At 58.0% G+C, this 22,724-nt stretch overlaps 1 protein-coding gene across 4 annotated transcripts in view; it reads right to left on the reverse strand.

The window, feature by feature from the left end:
- Positions 1-20,788, reverse strand: part of MAD1L1 (mitotic arrest deficient 1 like 1) — a 233,454-nt gene extending 212,666 nt beyond the window's left edge. The window contains exons 1-9 of one of the 4 annotated variants that reach the window (XM_055410436.2): positions 20,274-20,787; positions 17,413-17,575; positions 14,033-14,173; positions 11,515-11,694; positions 9,014-9,138; positions 8,013-8,094; positions 6,774-6,904; positions 6,457-6,571; positions 4,089-4,150 (exon numbers count right to left, since the gene is read on the reverse strand). In XM_055410436.2, coding sequence (XP_055266411.2) covers positions 4,089-4,150; positions 6,457-6,571; positions 6,774-6,904; positions 8,013-8,094; positions 9,014-9,138; positions 11,515-11,694; positions 14,033-14,173; positions 17,413-17,562 — 986 coding nt within the window. In that variant the 5' untranslated portion in view covers positions 17,563-17,575; positions 20,274-20,787. Of the gene's footprint in view, positions 1-4,088; positions 4,151-6,456; positions 6,572-6,773; positions 6,905-8,012; positions 8,095-9,013; positions 9,139-11,514; positions 11,695-13,368; positions 13,699-14,032; positions 14,174-17,412; positions 17,576-19,867 lie in introns of those variants that run through there. The other 3 variants (XM_055410435.2, XM_055410437.2, XM_088833067.1) reach the window with 3 other exon arrangements.
- Positions 20,789-22,724: the final 1,936 nt, after the last annotated feature.

Genomic DNA, 22,724 nt, shown 5'->3' on the forward strand with positions numbered 1-22,724 from the left:
GGTAATCATTCCATGAGATGGATAAGCCCAATCATTATGCCGTACACCTTAAAGTTGTACAGTGCTGTTTGTTGATGATATCGAAATAAAACTGGGAGAAAAAAAGTTCATACGCACTCACAGCATTTCTAGAAAATCGCATAGGAGTTTACCAGCTTTCGCCCAGAAAGACGGATGAGGGTGAGAGCCGCGTCAGCCAGCTGCCCTGCCCTGCCCTGGGAGCAGCCCTCAATCCTGCTCTGAGAACGGCAGCCCTGGGCACGACAGCACCACCGCTGGCGCCAGGCAGTCACACAGGGCAAGCCCGGAGGGCCGCCTGGAGCAGGCAAGGTGGGGGTGAAGGCTGCGTCCACCTGCCTCCTCTGGGTTCACACGATGTTACCTGACCTCCTGCAGCCACAGCTGGCTCCCACGGCAACACTCCTGCAGCACTGGCTCCAAGTCCCCAAGACCCAGACAAACCCAGCTGCCCATGGGCCTTAGACAAACTCAAGAAACGAGCTCGTTCCCAGAAAGAAGGCTTTGCACAGCACCCAGTCCACTCTTGACTCCGGGTCAGGCAGGCGCCCGCTGCGCCACACCATCCCCAGGCTGGGAGCGGGCTTTCGCCGGGACCCAAATTTGGGCTCCGTGCTAGCGACACTGAGCAGTTCTCATGTCTTTGCTCACCACACACCTTCTCAAAGTTATCTGCCCAAAGCCTCTCCCCCACTGTTTAACTTGGTCGTCTTCAATTTGAAAGCATTTTGCTCTGAGTTTGGATGAAAGTCCTCAGTCAGATGCGCATGTTGCAAATATTTTCTCACACTCTGCGCTGTGCCTTATTTTCTTCTTAATGGTGTGCTTTGAAGCAAAAGTTTCTAATTTTGATGAAGTCTAACATCAATTTTTCTCTATGTATGTCTTGCTTCTTGTGTCCTAAGAACTCTTTACCAAACCCACGCTCCCAGGAGTGTGTTTCCACCCTTCAGTCCGTGCCCCGCTGGACTAGTCAGTGGACAGCATGAGGTGTCCGTGTCAGTGCAGACTCCCTGTTGTCCCCGCACCATCCGCTCAAAGACTCTCTCCCACTGAATTATCTTGTCACCTTTGACCGAAATCAATTGACTGAGTTTTCAGACTATTCCTGAGCATTCCATTCTGCCCCACTGATTTACTCCACACTGTGACCACCCTTCGGAGAAGGCAACGGTGAGCCGCTCCAGTACTATTGCCTAGAAAATCCCATGGATGGAGGAGCCTGGTGGGCTGCAGTCCGTGGGGTCACACAGAGTCGGACACGATTGAGCGCCTTCACTTTCACTTTTCACTTTCACATGTTGGAGAAGGAAATGGCAACCTGCTCCAGTGCTCTTGCCTGGAGAATCCCAGGGACGGGGGAGCCTGGTGGGCTGCCGTCTATGGGGTCACACAGAGTCGGACACGACTGAAGTGACTTAGCAGCAGCAGCATGACCACCCTTCCTGATTAACGCTGCTCACAGGGAGCTTGCAGTCAGCCTCTGGAAGCCCTCTGACACATTCTTCTTCCAAAGCCTGACAGCCATTCCGGGTCCTTTCCATTTCTATAGAAATTTTAGAATCAGTGTGTCAGTTTCTCCCAGAGAAGCCTCCTGGGGCTGCCTGAGCCTCTGGGCCCATCTCCACACACTCAGTGAGACAGCATCTGTCCGCACCAACTGGCACTGCTGCCGGGTCACGCTCTCTCAGCCCCAGCTTCCGGTTTCCAGTGGACAGATCCCAGAAGCACAGCTTGTTAAATGCACCCCTGAGGACGTCACAGACGCTTCACAGGCTGGCCCTGTTCAGCACCTTCAAATCACCAGCCAGACCACACTCCTGAGGAAAGACGCTCAGCGCCTCACAGACCTTCACCACCTTCCCTCCCTCTGTCCAACCGCACAACCATGGACAAGGACGCCTGGGCCCCAGAGGCGCCCGCCCTGCTCTCCCCGGGACCCCAAGTGCACAGGCCCCACCTCCCCCATGCACGGCATTCCCTCACACCCTCGAAGTCCTGGGGCCAACCTGCCCCCGACTCACATGACCCGTGTGCTGGAGACAAGGGCCAGACAAGGCCAAGAGTGGACAAGCTTGTCTGGCGGATAAGGACACACGGCTAGACAGGCTTCCCAACACGTTTGCACTGGTTGGCCCAATAGCCCACACTACTCCTCCCAGCCGTTATCTCTGGGTCCTTGGGATTTAACAAATCTCAGAACAGGAAGAGGGTGGCCAATGTCACACTGGGTGGGCCCTTCACAGTCCCAACCTCTGCAAGGCCACAGAGCCCGCCGACAGCCTGAGAGAAGCCACAGCCCGTCCACAGCAGAGCCTACGTGGGGGACACGTGGCCTAAACCACCAGAAGCCCAGACTCCAGGGCTGAGAGCGTCTTGCAGAGGCGAGCAGACAGCAGGGTGGCTGTGAGACAGTGAGCAGTGGCTGCCTGGCCACCCAAAGGCAGGCCAGAGGTGCCAGACCACAGGCCCTGGTCGCAGCACCCGGCCCATGGTGGCACAGAGCAGGCCAGCAGGAGCTGCAGGCGGCAGGTCCCGAGGCTGCAGGGAGCCAGGCTCACCGGGGTGGGGGGGAGTGCCACCTAGTGGTGGCAGCTCTCAGAAGCCCAAGGAGACTGGACAGCAGCCAGAGCCCGGGGTCATGACAGGCCCCAAAGGAGCAAAACTGTGGCCATGCATTGACCTGAAGACCCAAAATGCCTCCCAGGCCCTCAAACTGCTGCTACCAGCATGAATGCTGGCCTCCAGCATCCGCCGACCACCAGAGCAAGCTGACCATGCTTGGGAGACGTGGGCCTTGAACCAGCCTGCAGGAGCTCACGTCCACACACACCCACTCACAAATCTGTGCTTTTGTGGGGAGATAACAAGTTTTGTCAGATTCTCAAGAGCATGACCCTGGGGTGAGAAGCCCACATTCCAGAGAACTCTTCCATTTATAGATGTGGAAATTAAAGCATAAGAGACCCCACGACAAGTGGGGCCAGACAGATGAGCAGACACAGTTTAACAGGGTCAGGCGCTCAAACACCCCAGCAGCTGGTATCACAGGTATGAGAGGGCACAAGAAAGCAGCCACGAGCTCCCTCCTCTGACGAGAGCCTCCCTGGGAGCAGGCGGGAAGCTCATGAGCCCAGAGAGCAGGAGAAAAAGCAGGCAAGAGGCCCCACTGGGCCAGCCCAGGTGAGCCTGGCTCTGCAGGTGGAGGTCAGGCGGGAATAGCAGCCTGGCCTGTCCTCTGAGACTCAGCGAGGCAGAGAGAAGACAACGGGGCGTTTTCAAGCGACAAGCACCCGGAGCCCACAGCGCGGGGGAGCTGGCAGGTCTCGGAGCAGCAGTCAGAGGGTCTAATCACAGGACAGCCCCTCACAGTCTTGGCGCAGTTTCCAAGAGCAACAGGAGAAGCACAGAGAAGAACCTGTCTTCAGCTTACACAAGCAGACAAACAGAAGGCTCCTTAACCACCACAGGACCCGGCAGCCAAGGACTGATCCTAAACCATCAACCTCTCAGCCCTGCACCCGGGGCAGAGTCGGTCTCTGTGGGCCGAGGGCCAGCGGCAGAGCAATCCCAGAAGGGGCGGGGGCCCCATGAGGCCAGGCGGCAGGACGGTGGAAAACGCCCGCCGAGAGGCAGCACCGGCATCCGGCAGCCCGATGCCAGCCCTGCCCGCCGCTCACCTGTGGGGTCGGCTCGACAGACTTGCTAAGGCTGCTGCAGAGGTCTGATGGCAAACTACCCACCGTTACTGCTTTCCTGTTCCGCCCTAAAGACTCAGTGTATTTCAACTGTTACAACCACCTAAAAGAGATTACTTCCCCTCAACAAAACAACTACTTCCTCAGTATAAACAAAAACAGTCCTTTAAGAAAGCCCAACACTACTGGGGCAGTACCTGCTGGCCCTCGAGAGCGTCCTTGGCGGGAGAGTTGCCCAGCTCCATCCCTTTGAGCCTCAGCAGCCACAGGTGGGGCCTCTGCCAGAGGGACCTGGGGTGCAGGCTCGCTTGCCAAGGGAGCCACCCGTGAGGAGAGAAGGCGGTGACTGCAGCCCTGGCACCCTCTGCCTACCTGATGCTCAAGCCGGTGGTCTGGTCCAGCCTCTCCCAGCTCTGCAGCTTCGTCAAGAGCCTCTGAAAAGACAGGGAGGGAGACCCCTCAGAGCTCCATGCCAGCGTCTCTACCCAGGGACGCACGGGCCTGCTGTCCCCCACAGCACACCACCCCTCCCCACCACGCACACTCGACCCAGACAGGACAGCGTCACAGGAAACAGACGGGTCACGGTGACATTACGGCCCCTGGTCCTCCACAACCGCCTGCCCTCATCTCCAAAACACGACATGCTCCCAGGGTGCTTCCCAACTGCTGCAGTCACGCTGAGTGCTGAGCACCTCATTCACACCGGCCACAAATGGGGAGGCTCCCAGCAGGCTAGGACTGCGGGCTAGGGGCCAAGAGCGCCTCACAGACGGTCCTGCAGAACAGCATGCACCCCAGGAAGCAGGCCCCGGGCACTGCAGACCCCGGCCCCCACCGCCTCCTCTGTCCTCCCGATGCTCCTCAGGACGCTCAGCCCCAGTCCCGCCCCCAAAACACACACAGAGCAGGCTGGAGCCATTAGTTCAGTTCAGTCGCTCAGTCATGTCTGACTCTTTGCAACCCCACAGACTGCAGCACGCCAGGCTTCCCATCACCAACTCCCGGAGCTTGCTCAAATTCATGTCCATCGCATCAGTGATGCCATCCAACCACCTCATCCTGTCATCCCTTTCTCCTCCTGCCCTCAATCTTCCCCAGCATCAGGGTCTTTTCCAATGAGTCAATTCTTCGCATCAGGTGGCCAGAATATTGGAGTTTCAGCTTCAGCATCAGTCCTTCCAATGGATATTCAGGGTTGATCTCCTTTAGGATGGACTGGTTGGATCTCCTTGCAGTCCAAGGGACTCTCAAGAGTCTTCTCCAGCACCACAGTTCACAAGCAGCAATTCTTCACAGCTGGGGCCATGGCTACTGGGAAGAACAGGAGGACGTGCCCCTACTTGGCCTGAATGCGGGGTCTCATGGCCAGTGTTCTCACAGCTGCAGTACGCTGACCCACATGTCACACAGAGTCTCGCCCCCTTGCAGGCCGCCTGCCTCTGCTGAGCTCCTCCACGTGCTCACGCAGCCGCTGGAGCATGTCCTGAGCCCTCTCACGTGCTGGGCACGAGCCTGATTAATAACCCTATGACTACAGCTGACGCTCAGTCAACATTTACCACTGTTCGAGCACTTTACATGAACTCATTCAACCCTCACAACCCTACAGGGAGACATTTACTCCTCATTACACAGGTGAACAGAGAAGTGAAGTAATCTGCCAGGGTCACACAGCCAGCGAGCACACGCAGAAGGATCCGAAACCAGGCAGTGTGATTCCCTATAAAGACGCTCAACCGACTGTAAAATTACCTACATCCAAAGTAAAACTACTTGTCTCCAGAACTGCTTTTTCAGGCTGAGTTTCCATATAAGCAAGTATCTGAGAGGATGTGTGCTCTGGTCCCAGGATGCCCCAACTGGTAGGAGCTGCTGGAGGTAGGCTGACCAGACTGGCAGTCATGAGAAGGGGTGCCATGGCTTATGCCAGGCAAATCAGAAAGGGAGGTGACTGAGTGTGACCATGGGTACCCAGTGTGGAAGGACAGAGGACCCTGGGCCCGGAGGCCTCACACTGGTCTGCCCAGGAGAAGAACTCGGGTGCTTCGGCACCAAGATGCATGGCCCTCTCCACAGCGTCCCACAGAATGCCCGCAGTGAGTGCCAGCAGCAGACCCAGGGAGAGGATCTCAGCACAGGAGTCCGCTCCTTCTCTGGGGAACAATGTCTGTCCCAGGGACCACAGTCCTCTGTTCTCTTCTGCGCAGCAGCCGGTTAAGTATTCCAGGGCTACTGACACCAACCGCCGCGCACTCATCTGAGGACACACATCTACTGTCCTGGGCCCCGCCGGGCAGCGGTCCAGCGAGGACCTCCCTGGGCTAGCTGCAGGGGTCCAAGGGCCACGCTGCACGGGGTGCTCCAGCCTCTAGAGGCCCCGAGCCCCCGACGCACAGCCCCGCCATCATCAACGCCGCCCAGCGCGGCGCAACAAGCCCTCCTCACGCCACACAGCACTGACCACCTCTGCCCGCTCCTGCACCTGCCGGTACCTGTGAGCACACCGGTCCACCTGGGGCCAGCGGGAGCCCCAGGGGCACCTCCTACCGCAGGCTAGGGGTCAGCACCCTTACAGGTCCCCTTTTACCAGAGTTCTGGGGATCGGGACAGGGGCTGACTTCAGGGGCCACCATTCCGCCCACCATATGAGCCCAGCTGCCACCACATTCGAGCAGATCAGCTGGGATGTAGGGTCCCCTTGGCAACTGGAGGACCCCAGAGAAACCAGCTGGCTCACCTCCTTCTCCAGCTCGAGGTCCACCAGGGTCTCCTGCATCTTCTCCTGCCGCCCCAGCCTGCGCTGCAGCCCCTCCAGCTCCTCCCGCAGCAGCCCGTTGGTGTCCCGCGTCTCCCTGGCAGAGCCAGAAGCAGAGTCATTCAAACAGCCACACACCCCAGGGACGAGTGCAGAGGCCCTGACCCCAGAAGGCTGCACGCACATGTGTGTGCACATGTGTGTACATGTACATGTGTGTGTGCACACAGGAACACGTCCCCAGCCCCTCACCACAGGCAGATGTTCACATACATACACACACACGCACACACACACACCGCAGGCAGGCATTCTCTTCCCGCAGCTGCCGCAGTTCCCTCTCCATCGTCGGCAGCCGCACCAGCTCAGATCTCATGTTCTTCACGATCGCAGCGTCCTGCTCCTGCAGGGACAGCTTTTGCTCCAAATCCTGATCGAGGTGGGAGACAGAGAGGAGGGAGACGGTCACAGATGCCAAACACTCCCAAGCCCTCGACAGCCTCCAGGGCCACGGCCCCGAGTCACGTGCAGTGCTGCCCACAGGGCAGGAGCCTGGCACACACTTGGCACAAGGACACGCAGCAAAGCCTCCGTGGAGACATACCCACCCAGCAAGGCTCTGCGTGCTGTCCCTGTGGTGCAGCCTAATGACTTGAGTCCTTGCATGACGTCCTGCCTTTCCTACATGGAGTCCCCAGGACACGGGGGGGTGCCAGTGAGACCCCAAGACAGGTCACAGAGCAGGTTAAGAACATGGGCCCAGGACTGAACTGGGCGGTCGTTCAGCCGACACTAAGGGGCCAGCTCTGCACCAGGTACTGGGTCAAGCAGTGAGAGCAGAGCAACCCAAAGGAGACGAGGTCTCTGCAGGGAGAGACGGACGTCAGCCAAGCAGCAGGGCAACACTGAGGAGCTGCCAAGGGCTGCATGTAGGCAGACGGGGCAGGGGAGCTGTACCGGGCGGCCTGACGCAGTGCAGACCAGGGTGGGGGGCGGTGGGCAGGCACCAGGGCCGCCGAGGACAGCACGCGAGGCCGAGGTGAGAGCAGGAGGCCTGGCCCCGACGAGGGGCAGCACGTGCCAGAGGAGGGGGCGAGAGGGGCCGTGGCTCCGGGCGCAGCACGCGGAGTCACAGGGAGCGGCTCCCCCCGGGCCCCCCGCAGTGGGGCAGCGTGGCCGGAGCTGCAGAGCCTGCCTGAGTGGGCCGTGCCTCCCCGGAGGAGGAGGTCTGGGAAGGGAGTACTGGCAGGTCTCCCCCAGCACTGCTCGGTCATCCCAGCAGACCCGGGACCTGAACGACCACATTTACTGTCTACTCTATGTGCCTGATTCTGGTCTCCACGCAGAGCGTGAGCTTCCTGGGAGCAGCACACGCCTCTTACTTCCTGCCGCACCCCAGCACCTGGCACGGGGCCTAGGGCACAAGGAGACGACCAGCAGTGTGAACAGCTGCGGCACACACAGGCGGCTAACTTCCCTGGCAGGGTCACAGGGGGCCGAGCCAGCACCATGAAGCCTACCAGACACGAGCCGCTCACCTTAATCCTCTGCTCCTGGTCTGCCCGCACTTCTTGGCTGGCCTGGAACTCTTGAACCTTCTGATGAGCTTCCTGCCATTTCCTATCGAGAGAAGAGTATAACACATGCAAAAGCAGGCAGATGCCAGAGCCAGCCGCCGCCTCACTCTCAGAGCTCTCCAGCAGGGACATGCGCTCACACAGAGGTGCACCCATTTTCACACACTCCATGCTGCAAGGAGGCCCCAGGCCGGAGGGCAGGAGGTGAAGTCTGGACCACTTGCGAGTGCTCTTCCCAAAGTTGTCTTTTCTCTCCACAGTTCTAACAGAAGCTGCTGCTGGCCCTGGCACAACCAGAGCCCAGGACCCGCTCAGAACTGCATGCCCACGGCCCACCAGGTGGCCAGACCTTCACGACAGCACCTGGTAAGGCAGAGGCCGCCAGCCGCAGGAGAGCCGTCCCCACCATGCCTCCAGGCGAGCCTGGCCACACTGCCGTGCCTTTGTGCAGAAGGGTCCCTCCCCCAAAATGTCCTTTCCCACCCACATCCCCCCAGCCCCAGGCATGTCCCACATAGACTTCAAAACCCAGCTCAAACCTAACACCTTCTCTGGAAACTCCTGCCAAGCAGGCACCCCCCAAAGAAGAGGGAAGACTGTTCCCACTTCTTGTTCTTGGAACACGTAAAGCACCGCTCTGTTCGGCACTTACTGTCCTGGCTTCAAGGTCTCACTGTGTACCCCAAGCCTGCGCACGGGGAGGACAGCACGGGCAGGGCGTCCACGGGCCCTCAGAGCTTCGGCGCACATGACATTCGTGGGCACTGGGTGCTCAGGCCACAGAGGGCACACAGGCCAGCAAGCCCGGGTCTTGTGCCCAGATAACGAGTGGATGTCCAGTTCAGTGCACACTCCAGCAGGCTTCGGGCCGATGGCTTCCAGGAGGACAGATGGCCAGGCTCGCCTGGCAAAGAGGGGAAAGACGCCCTGGAAGTTGGCAGCCCTGCCCGCCCGCCACTCACTGGTGCTGCAGCTCCAGCTGCTCCTTCAGCTCCTGCTTCTCAGACTCCAGGCGTTTCACCTGCATCTCCTGGTTCATCACGCTCCACTGCAGGTCCGAGAGCCTCCCCTTTAACGCGGTGATGGTCTGAAAGCGAGACACAAGCCACTCATCCAGGTCTCCAACACAGGCACGGAGGGGAGCCTCTCACACGGAAACCCTGGGGTCAATGCTCTCCTGAGAGCCAGCCCCCATTCAGCCCGCTCCTGAGGGCCTGGACAGAGCCGGCTCCTCCTTTAGGGCCCGTGACCACCCCTCGAGCCAAGCCACGATGACAGACAGCCTCAAGGCATGAGGACACTGCTGGCCACAACAGGCGCGGACCGCACCCGGGCATCTCCCCCCCGGCCCCGGCCCCGTCCTCCCTCCCGCTGTGTGACACAGCCCTAGTCCTCGGCAGCTCTGCGCGGCTCTCACTCCACACTGCTCTGTCTCTCAGCCTGGATTCCTTCTCCAACTGCCCATCCCAGCTCTGCAGGAGATGCCACCTGTGAACCAGCCAGGCGCCCACCAAGAATGCAGGAGCGGGGGGCAGAGGCTGTCCTCAGGACAAACAGGAGCGGCCTGAGCACTGCAGAGCCTGACGCGTGCCCAGACCAGACACGGTCACTGAGGAAGGCAGGGCTGGGCCGGCCCACGGCCCAGCCCCGGACGGCGAGCCCACTGGACAGACACAGGCATGGACCACAGCCTCCCTAGACAACCTTCTGGTGATGGGGCTCCACTGTGGTTGTCCCGGGGCCAGAGACCACACCTCCAACAGGAAAGCCAGCCTGCAGGTGCGCCTCTCTAAATTAACAGGGGGAAACATCACCCGTCAGCCTGAGAGCCAGACAGCAACCCACAGGCTGAGGGCAAGAGGATGGACTGGCGAACTCACCACAGGGGCAACATCTGCATGGGGCGTCCCGTGCAAACACGGCGGCCACAGCACGCCCTCACCTGCCCAGCCCAGGGCAGTGTAAGTGCACCCATGTGGCCCCCCACAGGCCCCGGACAGGCGGACAGCAGGGGGCAGGGAGGCTGGGTCCTACCCTCTTAACGTCCTGCGTGGTTCCCTTTATCACCACAATCACCTGGGACTCAAAGAAGAATGAAGACACTGAACTACGCGACACTAAACACGCCCTTTGACAACAACTCCTGAATCGAACAGACAGGCGCTGAGCGGAATACTGCAGTCAGACACCCGCCCACGGAGGACAACGCTGTGGGAAGCACAGCCATTAGCAAGATGGCCTCAGAGTGCAAGCGTCTAAACCGGCGGGGTGGGCGTGGGATTTACAGCCCTGGATTCAGAGTGGGGTGGGGGAGAGCTCCTCCAAGGGAGTAAAAAGAAAGAGGAAACAGCAGGTCTCCGTCCTGACTTGCCACCACCTTTGCCTGCCAGGGCCCGCAGCTGCCTGCTCTGCAGCCTCTGCCCTTCAGGAAGCCATGTGCAGGACACACCTGCCCCCGTGACTCCTGCCCCCGCCTCCGGAACAGCCTGCAACAGGGCACAGGCAGGCACACACCAGGGCAGGAGGAGGGCTTGTCTTAAGGCCACTCACAGCTCCCCTCCTGCCAACATCCACATCAGAGGACAGATGTAGGAACAACCTTAACAGGCTCTCCAACGTTGCCAAGGCAAAAACAACCTGCAGCCAGCTCCCAAGATCTATCAAGGAGAGAAAACCACGCGGAGACAGAATACCAATGATCCCCAGGCTCCCCCGGCAGCGATTCATCCGCTCCCTCATGGCACCTGTGGCCTTGAGCGGCTCGCGGAAGGAACAGGAAAGGCCAGGAGTCCCGCCTGCACCAGCAGAAATGTTCGGGCCCATTTCTAAAATGCATCCAGCCTTCAGCTGGTGGAGACAGGACTACAGTTCATCCATGTTCTGGCTCCACAGAGATTCTCAGATGCTAATCATCAAAGGCACAGAAATCCAAAGGCACCTACTTACATCTTCTGGGGAGGTGGGGGAACCATAAGTATTTCTTTCCATAACAGGGAAGGTTACAGTGAAAGTAGAATCCTCAACAACGGCTACTAGCAGAGCATGGCAACTGGTAGCAAAACCCACAGAGTCCTGTAACTGGTGATCATATAATACTATCCCACAAACCCCTAGGGGTTTGTCCAAATAAAATCATTCGACAGAAACAAAGAAGGGATGTGCACGAAGCTGTGCGCCCCATATATATCCATACCAAGATGTGTATGTACAAAAAGAACACTTGAAGGTGACTGAAAATGGATTAATCAACCACTAAAAATCATAATTACAAAGATTAAAAAAGCATTCAACTCATTAACTGAAAACCACAAAATGGAAAATTAGTATTTTTGCTATGATCACACCTCTGCTAAAAACGCAGGCAGAGCAGAATCAACCAGGGACACTAGCCTGCAGCTACAGGCTGGGGGTGGGACTGCGTCCACTCTTCCAGAGAAGCAGCGCCTCTGCCGCAGCCCCTCACCTCCCCAGCCTCAGCCAGGCCATCCTCCTTCTCTCGCAGCTTCCTGTTGGCCGCGCCCAGGCTCTGCTGGCACAACCTGTGGCGCTCCAGCTGCTCCTTCATCTTCTCCTCCGCCTGCGCCTCCCGCTCCTGAAGCTGCCGAATGCGCGTCAAGAGCTCCTGGTTGCGGTCCATCTCGCGCTGCCAAGAAAGATGGGCCTGGTGAGGGGAGTCTGCGCAGGCAGGTCCCCAGCTCCACCCTCAGGACAGGACTGAGACCCAGAGCACAGTCGCCAAGAGGCCGGTCATCAAGTCCACAGCCGCCCCAGGGCTGGAGCCAGGACCCACACTCTGAGGCGAGCGCCCGGCCCTGCAGCACACAGGCATGTCTCACACTGGCCCCCTGGGAGGGCATGTGGCACGCACCACCCCCGTCACTGACCACTGCTCATGGGAGGGGACCGAGCACAGAGATCCCACTCAGGCTCCACCCCGGGAAGAAGCCTCTGAGCTTGGAACCCAGCAGCTTCCTGATCACACACAGGCTACCAGCATGACAAGCCAGCTGCCCCAGAGAGCGGGTGGCCAGGCAGCGACAGGTGGTGTGGACAGGAGCCCGCAGACAGGAACACTTGACTCTGGGCCTCAGCCCCCATAAAGCTTCAGAGCCACCCTGCACTGGTTCCCTCCGGGCCACGTGGCTTGCCCTGGAAGGCAGGCATAGAACTCAGACTCCTCACTCTAATGATCCCTGGAGGTCCAAAGGTTCCAGTGTTGGCCACTGAGGTTACCTTTAGCCCAAGAAGCTAAGGGGCCACAAAGCGGGAGCCAGAGTCCCAGGGGCAAAGGCACCAAGTCCTGGTTACATGGAGCCTGACGCTCTGCTGACCTCTGACCTTAGAAAGCAGAGCCGCAGAAGCTCCCACCCAGACGACAACGGGGAGGCCCTGAAGTCAGGGGACCTGCCACAATGCAGGAGCCAGGGGCTGTGGCTATGCAGGACCTGATCAGCATGTCACAGGGCAGGACACGGCACCTCTACTCGGGCTGCCAGCCCCAAGTGCGCCCCCAATAGTTCAGGCAGGTCTCCAGACCGTGGACCCCGAAGTTTCACCATCTAACAGGTCTCTCCAGGTGAGAGGGCTGACACCCCACCAAACGCACTCCCCGAAGAACCATCGTGGACACTCTGAACCCCCACCAAACCACGCTCCCCGAAAAACCATCGCGGACAGTCTGAACCCCCCCAAACCACGCTCCCCAAAGAACCATCACAGACACTCTGAACCCCCACCAAACCGCGCTTCCCAAAGAACCATCGTGGACACTCTGAACCCCCAGCAAACCGCGCTCCCCGAAGAACCATCGCAGACCCTGGAGACAAAAGACAACACAAAACCGCAGCTCAGACAGCTCCAAGCCACTCCCGCCAAGCCTGAGGCAGACAAGGGAAGGCCTCGCAGAGGGAGTCCCAGGCTCAGCGATGGGCCAGGGGGACGTTCAGTCAGCGCTGCACCGTTCCATCTCCCCACTGACTCACTGCAGTGCCTGTCAGAGTCCCATGGCCTCTCCCTTCTCCTCCTCCCACAGGTTCCCCAGGACGGTCCTTCCCAGGAAAACCCAGAACAGCAGCCAAAGGCCCACCTCACAGAGGAGCGCCACTCGGAACAGGACCAGAGGCAGCGCTGAGGCAGCGCTAACCGACCTGCAGGGCACCGGGCTCCTGAACCCCCACAGCACACCGACCAGGCAGCTGCAGAGCGGGTTCACACACACCCAACTAGCATCCCACCCTCAATGGCATCGGCTGTTTCCACAGGGACCGGGAAAGTGCAGGAATGCAGCACAGAAGGCAGCACGGCCCCAGATACCCACCCTCAGGGAGCGCACGCGCCAGAGACTTTCTGGTCCAATGCTCTGCCTGAATCTTGCTGGCATTTCCACAACTCATCAGCACTTATTGAAACCCCTGGCGAAGTGCTGTTACCAAGACAAAGCAAGCATGGAATTTATGCACCGAGTAAAGAACCGAGCATCTCCTCTGGTAACGGGGGCCGGGCAAGCCAAGGCCACCACAAGGCAGCCCCTGACCTGGTGACCGGGTGTGCGAGACCCAGCCTGGGCCTCAGGTCTGAGGCAAGCTGGCGACAGTCCTGCCACGCCCAAGCCACCTGGCACTGCTGTCAGACCTGGATCCCAATGCAAGAAGAGAGGGCAACCAGGCACCCAGCAGAGAGTGCCCACCAGCACCTCCACAGGCACACAAGGCTCGGCAGCCAGCCCTCCATGTGGTCTTCCCTGGGGACCCAGGACACACCCGAGAGCTGCCCCACAGCCTCGGGCAGCCCAGGAAGGCAGGGGCGCCTGGGCTCCAGCCGGGACTCAGGACACACCCGAGAGCCGCCCCACAGCCTCAGGTGGCCCAGGAAGGCAGGGGCGCCTGGGCTCTGGCTGGGGGCTCTTACTTCCCACAGCCTGGCAGGTCTGGCAGGCACGACACACACCCGCCACGCTCTGGAGCAGACCCACCTGAACCCACCTCGTAGTTCCTGGCGCTGGTGCTGGCCGCCCGCTCCAGCTCCACGCGAGCCCTCTTGTGACTCAGCTCCATCTGCATCTTCTCCCGCTCCACCTGGATGAGGTGAGACGTGGACCGGATCTGCTCTGCTCGCTCCTCCAACTGACCGGGCCCCGCAAAGCAAAGACAGACGCTCAGCAGCTGTGCCTCGCTCGGGTGAGGCGAGGGGCGCACTCGCCACCCCTCACTGAGCCCCTGCCCCCCACAAGGCCCTCACTGAGCCCTGAGGGAGGAGGAGCACCGGCCCCCAGGGGGAGGCGGGAGCCGGGAGCAGCAAGGGGAGGCGTCAGAAGGTGACCATGTGCCGCTTGTTCATTTTCTGTGCTGTTTAACAAACTACCACCAGTGCAGCAGCTGGGGTGCCCATAAACCAGCGATCAGTTCTGTGGACCTGACGGCTGGGCACACATGGCCAGCTTCTCCAATCAGGGAAAATGACCAACAGGCTAAAGTCCACAGAGTCAGCAGCTATGTTCCTCATAACTCAGGAGCCTCTTCCTATTTCCTGTTGGCTGGCAGACTCGAGCGGCTGTCAGCACCCAGAGGCTGTCCACATTCCCTGCCATGTGGGCATTTCCACCCCCAAAGCCAACAAGAGAGAATCTCGCATGTGTGGAACCCTTTTCCTGCCTGCATCTCTGACTTCTGTCTGATCTCTGAACCCAGATTTAAAACATTCAGCTGCCGGAGTCAGGCCCACCCAGGTACTCTCCCACCTTGGGGTCAACTGACTGGAGCTATTCAGTCTAACTGCAGAGCACCATGGCCTCAACACCGACTCAGTGTTTGACTCAGCGGGAGAGGCTGCCAGGGCCTGGCAGTTTGGGGCCCATCAGAAGTCCTCCTCTCACAGAGGTGAGTAAATAAGGGGGGACGGAAGCGCTGAAGGGCCTCAGAAGACACAGCCAACAGCACCACAGATTGCCAGGGCCTTGTCTTCAGGTGGGCTGGAGCCCAACCATTCTAAGACTGGCCTGCAGTCCGGCAATACGGCATCTCCGGGGCACCTAACAGAAATGCAGATTCAGGCCGCGCCACAGATACCAAATCAGAATCTTCCTTTTAAAGGTATCTTCAGGTGATTCATACGCACATTAAAGTTCAAGAAGCACGTGTCTCACTCTGTTCAGGGACACAGGGCCATGTCTGTGATGACCGCTGGTCATCACAAGAAGGGGTGGCAGTCTGTGTCTGCTCCTGGCACCTGGCGGGGAGAGGCCAGGGATGTTGCTAAACATCCCACAACACAGAGGAAAGTCCTGCAAAACAAAAAGCTACCCCCAAACTGCCAGTCACGCCACAGGTGTGCGATCCCGGTAGAGGAAAGGCCTCTGCTCCGCCCTCCCCAGCTGCCTTCGGGAGCCAGAGCCCACCGCCCTTTCCGCACCCTGAGAGGCACCCCTCATGTCACTCCCGCCTGCTGACGGCAGGGGTCCCCAACTCAGCCCCCACCAGACTCGGTCTTCTCGTCTCACTCTGAGTCTGAAGCCGAGGCCCAGCTCCTTCAGAGGACAGCGGGGCCCCAGCCCCAGGTGCAAAGGTGCCACACAGGGTCCCAGAGACACAGATCCGTTGGCCACACCTTTCTAGAGCAGTGAAAGGAGAAGTATTTGAAGGAAAATCCTGTTTTTATGTTTAAGCCAACAGTGACACAAAGCACAGAAACAGAACTTTACAATGAAGCCGGGGCGGGGACTAGCAGACAAGACCCTGGTCTGTTTCCAGACTCCCAGACCTGCAGCTGCTCTGTCCCCTCACCTGCCAGGCGTGGCAGGAAAGAGAGGGACTGCTGACTGGACTCCTGAGACAGGACACGTCTGGGGTCAGGGCTCCCAGGCAGGTCCTGCGCCCCACGGCTCTAATCAGCTCACTCTGGCTACGGCTCTCGTTTACTGACCTCCCACCTGGGGAAGCCGTTAAGGTCAAAGCTGAGTGAGAACTGGGACCTTGAAAATCGAAGACTTTAGTTCCAACAGGCCAAAAGTTCCCAGAGAGCTGCATGAACAAAGTTATAACACTGTTTTAAACCAAAGTTGCCAACTTCATATTCTGCCAGTGAGCAAACACCAAGCGGGGGGAACAATCTATTTCCACCACTATTTCAAAAAAGGTGTTTTAACACCAAAACAAATATAAATGACCTAACTTCAGAACAAAGAACAGTCCATGCCAAAAAGGGGCAGTGAGCAACTTAACTCACCAATAAACACAGAGTACTTCATTCAACTATTTAGCCAGTGAATGCCCACACACACACAGCCTCTGTCATACCACACCAGACATGGGCTCATCAGGGCTCCCGGAGCAACAGAAACTCCTGGCTCATCTGACACAGGGCCACAGAGCAGGTCACCAGCAGAAAGGCTGCAGCAGCACAGCCAACATGGACTGGAGAAGGGACTCAAGCAAAGAAGCCAGGGATCGCCTGACGCAGCCCCTATGGAGGGGCAGGGGCCAGGCCAAGGCTCAGACACCACACTCCCTCCCTGTGTGGACCCCAGGATCCCCAACCCAACGAGCACTGACCCCACAGCACGCCAGAACCGCAAGTCCTTCAGGAGACCTGAGCCTTTACAGCCACATCCAGGGAGCGCTGCCAAGCACTTGAGAAAAAGTGAGATGAGACGATAATCACAGCGCAAGTGTAAAGATGACCCCACAGATGACCCCTTGGCAGACAGAAGCCAAGACGTGCAAATGGCCTCCCAAGCCTGAGACCATCTCCTGCCCAGGCTTCTCTCACTGCCCTGACATTTCTGCCCGGCTGACCACCTGAGACCATCTCCTGCCCAGGCTTCTCTTACTGCCCTGCCCTTCCTGCCCAGCTGACCAAGAACCTACCCTGACAACACAGCCTTCCTACGTGTTACACCATCAAGGAAGCCAGCAGCTGGCTGCACAATTCCAGCAGTCACGATCCCAGGAAGTTTAGGATTTTATTCCTCAATTAAATGAGCTGGTTTTCCAATTCTTTTTCTAGTGTCTGTGAGCTCACAGTGCGAGTGCAATACTAAACACTAGGCCCACTCTGAGCTGCAGTCATGTCAAGCTTTTGAGTCACGACATCTCAGGGCCAGACCACGACCTCTAGCTATCCTCCAAAACTATGAATATCCACGTTGGAGATGCAGAAGATGACCAGTTGACCTCCAGGCTAAGAAAACAATGACCTGCCTCAACTACATAGAACCTGATCCAGTCCTACCTAAGGACAGGTGTCTGTCCATAGAGGCCCCTATCCCAACACACACCACTCACCTGAGCCATCTGGAACTTGATTCAGTCATACCTAAGGGCAGGTATCTGTACCTGAAGGCCCCACCCCAACACATACCACTCACCTGCATGCTCTGTTGGTACTGCATCTGCAGAGAACCTTGGGCAGAGGTGGAAACATCCAGTCCAGATCCTCCCTCCACTCGCTGAGAAATGAAATTGTTCAAAGACCTCAGGGTGGACAGGACGGTGGTGTTCTCCCCCAGGTCTTCCATGATTACTTCCCTTCTGGAAGAAAACAAGGGAAGGGTCACAGGGAGCCTTCTGATGCGCCATCACCACTGCCAGCTGCCCGGTCAGGGGGTACCTTTGGGCAGCCCCACTCCACTAATGCTCTCTCAAAACCCTTAAAATATTCCAGCATCCATAACCACATTCTTCGGAGTTAAGTGGGAGCCTGTACCTCCAGTTTCTCAGAGAGGAAATGGAGGCATAAAAAGACAACATGCCACCAAGCTGTTGACCATCAGAGTGCTAACCTGCAGACCAGCAGGACAGACAGATGAGGTGTTCAGCAGTCAGGTGGCGCCCCTCCCACATAAGCACTCACAAAAAGCCTCGCTTCCAGGGATCAGAAGCAAAGCGCTCCACAGTGGCAGTAAGGATGGCAGCCACTGCAGTGCTAATCACAGGTCAACAACAACGCCTCTACCATCTTCAGCCGGCACCACAGAGGAAGGCGCCTGACAGTCAGCAAGCACCAAGGCCTGTGGGGCCCGTCTCCTCTGCTGAAAACTGCAGGCCCCACGTCTCAAGGCTGGGAGGATTACAGGGCCCAAGAGAAGGCTATAAAACGCAGATGGCACAGCTATCGCCACAGGGTTTAACTGTCACTCTGCTTGTAAGTTCACATACGGCATCGCAATCCTCAGAATGAGCAGATGAATCAGGTCTTCTTGAATATTATCTTAGAGGTGGGGCCTCCAGAGTTACAGAACTGAGATGGGAACATGGGTCTGTCTGGCTCTAAGGTCGACCATGCTCCACAGGCCAAGGTGTGAAGGCCAAGGACAAGCAGCAGCAAAGAACCTGCATCCCACACCGGTGCTAATCCCACCCAACCTTGCAGCAGGCAGTCTACCAGTCAGAAAGGGTGGAAGTGTCCCAGCACACTGAACAGCCAAAAGGTGTGAATTCCTCCAGGTGCATACCATGTTCCTCTGAGGCAAGAAGCCAGCTCTCACTGATGACCCCTAAGTATTAGATGGAAAACACCTGCCCTCAACCTACTCCCCACCTCCAAAAAAGTGAAGAATCTTGGTTTGATTCTGAATTTCCCATTTAACAAGAACCTTGACATTGTGCACTGGGATTCCCTGGTGGCTCAGTGGTAAAGAAACCACCTGCCATTGCAATGGACCCAAATTTGATCCCTGGGTCAGGAAAATCCCCTGGTGGATGGAACAGCAACCCACTCCAGTATTCTTGCATGGGAAATCCCATGGACAGAGGAGCCTGGAGGGCTATAGTCCATGGAGTCGCAGAGAGTCAGACGTGACTTAGCAACTAAACAACAACTGGTCTTGTGCACGGAGAGCCCTTGTTTTCTGGAGGCTGTCCTTTCCACTCTCGCACAACACAGCTCTTCTACCTCTCCTTCATACAAACGGAAAATGAATTGGCAGAGAGACCAGGGAGGAGCACTCAACAGTGCTGTGAGCCTGGCAGAGAGACACGGCCCACGTGGAGCCAGGCGGCAGCACTATGCTCCGGAAAGCAAATCACGCCGTTTGACCAGGGCCATAACACTTTCCCGGAGTTGGTGATGGACAGGGAGGCCTGGCATGCTGCAGTCCATGGGTTGCAAAGAGTCAGACAGGACTGAGCGACTGAACTGAACTAATACTTTTCATCCTGCGATGGGAAATGGCTCAGAGGTTAAAGCGTCTGCCTCCAAAGCGGGAGAACCGGGTTCGATCCCTGGGTCGGGAAGATCCCCTGGAGAAGGGAATGGTAACCCACTCCAGTATTCTTGCCTGGAGAATCCCATGGACAGAGAAGCCTGGTAGGCTACAGTCCACGGGGTCGCAAAGAGTCGGACACGACTGAGCGACCGAACGGAACGGAACCCTCTTCTCAAGACAGCATCCCCTGTAAGAGCTGATGCACCTTACACACAAGAATGAAAAGAGCACATACATGCATTTTTCACCTGCCCGGAACTAAGCCGCTCCATAAGGCAAGGGAAAAGGTGGCAGCTCAAATGCCATCCTCTGTATCCAGGAGACTCAGGCCTTCCTGAAGCCTCACTACTGGATGTCGGCTGCTCTGGATGGAACCCTGAGCTGGAGTGCAGAGCACTCAGGACCTACAGACATTACAAGGATCCGCACCACCCGCAGCACCACTTCACAGCGCCCCGGGGCACTTTCGCTGGTCCGCTGAGTTCACCGCTCCTCCACTTGCTCTCGCCTAACTTACGACAGAGGAAATCCACGTGCCCGGTCCCACTACCCGCCAGGAGTGCGACTCTGGGCAAGGCGCGCCCCACCTTCCCACCGGGTGCCCACCCACACTGACCGCTCGGGCGCAGAGGTGCAGGCGACAGTGCGGTCGGCCCGCAAGGCCTGAGGAAGGGCCCTCTGTCCGCAGCGGCCGGCTCGGGCCGGGCCGGCGGGGTGCTCGCTGAAGCCCTCTCCTCCGAGGCCGCCTCCGCCGCGGCCGTTTGCAGCTCCTCTCGGAGAGGAAGCCTCGGGGGGCCCCGCAGCGGAAGCCCAGGCTCGGAGCGCGGGGAAGGGCCGGCAGGGACCCCGGCCCGGGGAGCGAGCGGACAGCGGGCGCGGGGAAAGCCCCGCGGCCCGGGCCTCAGAGGAGGAGGCAGGAACGCCGCTGGCCGCCGGCTCACAGCCCCCGGAGGAGGCCCGGCGCCGGCGCCGGCCTCCGCCCTGCCCGACTCCCGCGGCTCAGCCGGGCCCCGTCCGGTCACCTCAGCCCTCAGCCCGCTCGCAGCCGTCGCCGCCGCGGCTCAGATCTCCCTCTACTCCGGCTGAGCCCGCGGATCGCGAGACGTGCGCCTGCGCTCTCGCGAGATCTGGGCGGGCCGGGCCGCGAAGCTCCGGGTCGGCGCGCTGTCAGGGGCTCCGCGTCCGTCCCACGCCCGGGGTGCAGCGGCTCGGAGGACGCTCGGAACCAGAGGCCGGCCCGCGGGACTCCCTGGGTGCCCCTGTCCGCCGCAGGCCGGGCTTCCACTGGACGGCTGTCTCGCGCTGTCTTGTGTGGAACAGCACCGCCCAACGGTGGCCTCCTGGGGCCAAACTTGCTTGCGGTCCTCACTCCGTTCCGTCGCTCAGTCGTGTCCGACTCTGCGACCCGTGGACTCGGCTTCTCCGTCCATGGGATTCTCCAGGCAAGAATACTGGAGTGGGTTACCATTTCCTTCTCCAGGGGATCTTCCCGACCCAGGGATCGAATCCGGGTCTCCCGCTTTGGAGGCAGACGCTTTAACCTCTGAGCCACCAGGGAAGCCCTAGTCCGCAGCTTTTGCCACTACGGTGTTTGCTTGATTTAATGAATGCGTTTTTACTTTTCTCTATAAAAAGGAAAAACAGGAAATACTGTGCCACTAAGCTATCCTCCTAGCGCCCTGGGAGCTGTTGGGGTGCGGAGCCGTCGTCTGGGTCCCGTTCTCCAGGGAGCAAGGGCGGGGCGCGGTCAGCCCACTGCCCGCAGGTCCTTCCTGGAATCTCTGCAGCCCGCGTCGACTAACGGGTCTCTCAAGTCCCTTCCTCCTCCCCAACCCCGGCGAAGCGCCGGAGGGTCTGCACCGAATTTCCAGACAGTAAACCGTGAATGTCAGAGTTGGACTGTGAAGAAAGCTGAGCGCCGAAGAATTGATGCTTTTGAACTGTGGTGTTGGAGAAGACACTTGAGAGTCCCTTGGACTGCAAGGAGAGCCAACCAGTCCATTCTAAAGATCAATCCTGGGTGTTCATTGGAAGGACTGATGCTGAAGCTCCAACACTTTGGCCACCTCATGCGACGAGCTGACTCACTGGAAAAGACTCTGATGCTGGGAAAGGTTGGGGGCGGGAGGAGAAGGGGACGACAGAGAATGAGATGGCTGGATGGCATCACCGACTCTGTGGACATGAGTTTGAGTGAACTCCGGGAGTAGGTGATGGACAGGGAGGCCTGGCGTGCTGTGATTCATGGGGTCGCAGAGTCGGACATGACTGAGCAACTGAACTGAAACCATGAATTTGTGTCGCCAGAAAGAAAAAGGATGCGGAGGCAGAGAATGTGGTGGTGGAGGTAGGACATGGGGCAAGTGAAAATAAGATGAAAAAATTTTTATAAGGCCAGTCTACAGACTGCTTCGGGGGTCTGACTACCCTATGACCCCATTTCTTCCCCCAGCCATCCTTGGGATGTGTGAACTAAAAATGCTGCCTGCCACATCAGTAAATAAAGAATGTCGCAGCCATCAGCCACTCTTAAGGATGAGCTCAGGGTGAAAAGAGATCAGTGGCTGTCAAGTCTCACTCTGCGACCCCACGGGCTGTAGTCAGCCACGTGCCTCTGTCCATGGGATTCTCCAGGCAAGAATATTGGCATGAGTAGCCATCCCGTTCTCCAGGGAATCTTCCCAACCCAGGGACTGAACATGGGTCTCCTGCATTGAAGGCAGATTCTTTACCATCTGAGCCACCAGGGAAGCCCAAAAAGGTAATGCCAGCCACCAAATCATCAGACTCTGCAGTTGCCACCACCCCACCTCCAACCCCAACAGTGCACCCTGAGGAGACTCAGGGTGAGGAAGCACAGGACACTGGCCCAGGTAGCTGAGGTCACATCAAAGGAACACTCTCAGTGAGCCTAAGACTCCTGCATCTTTCCACACATAGGAAAGCACCGAAATCTTGGAGACATCTACTTTATTATTAACCAGAAATCTTGATGTTCCAAGTACCTGGTCTTTGTTCTGAAAATTCCTATAAACTCCAGCTCCTCCTCTACCCCTTCAGGGCAGTCCCTCAGAGTTACCTGAGATACTGTGTCCCAGGCTTAAGTCCCAGTTTTATCTGCCAAATAAAAATAACTCCCAGGTTTTCAGGTTGTGCATTTGTTTTCAAGAGGCAGAATTTAATCATCATTATAGTCAATATACTCTTAAGGGATGACCCCTCCTCCAGAAAATGGTTTTAAAGAAGTCAATTTTTTTTTAAAGTATGGAAATTCCAGAAAATATTACACCCTATGTTGTTTTATAACCTTGAGTTCCTGGAAGAGAGTAAAAGGAAATAAACACACCATGTGTCTGCTTGCTTTGGTTATTACCTTTAAGTCTCTGGAGCCTGGCGTGTTATAGAAACATTTCCAGTTTCACACTGCCCGCCCCCCATCCATAATTCATACCAAATGTCTTCCCTACGGAGCT

This window comes from Moschus berezovskii, chromosome 27, assembly GCF_049115385.1.
Source record: "Moschus berezovskii isolate FMDL1 chromosome 27, NW_MosBer_1.0, whole genome shotgun sequence".
Taxonomy (NCBI): domain Eukaryota; kingdom Metazoa; phylum Chordata; class Mammalia; order Artiodactyla; family Moschidae; genus Moschus; species Moschus berezovskii.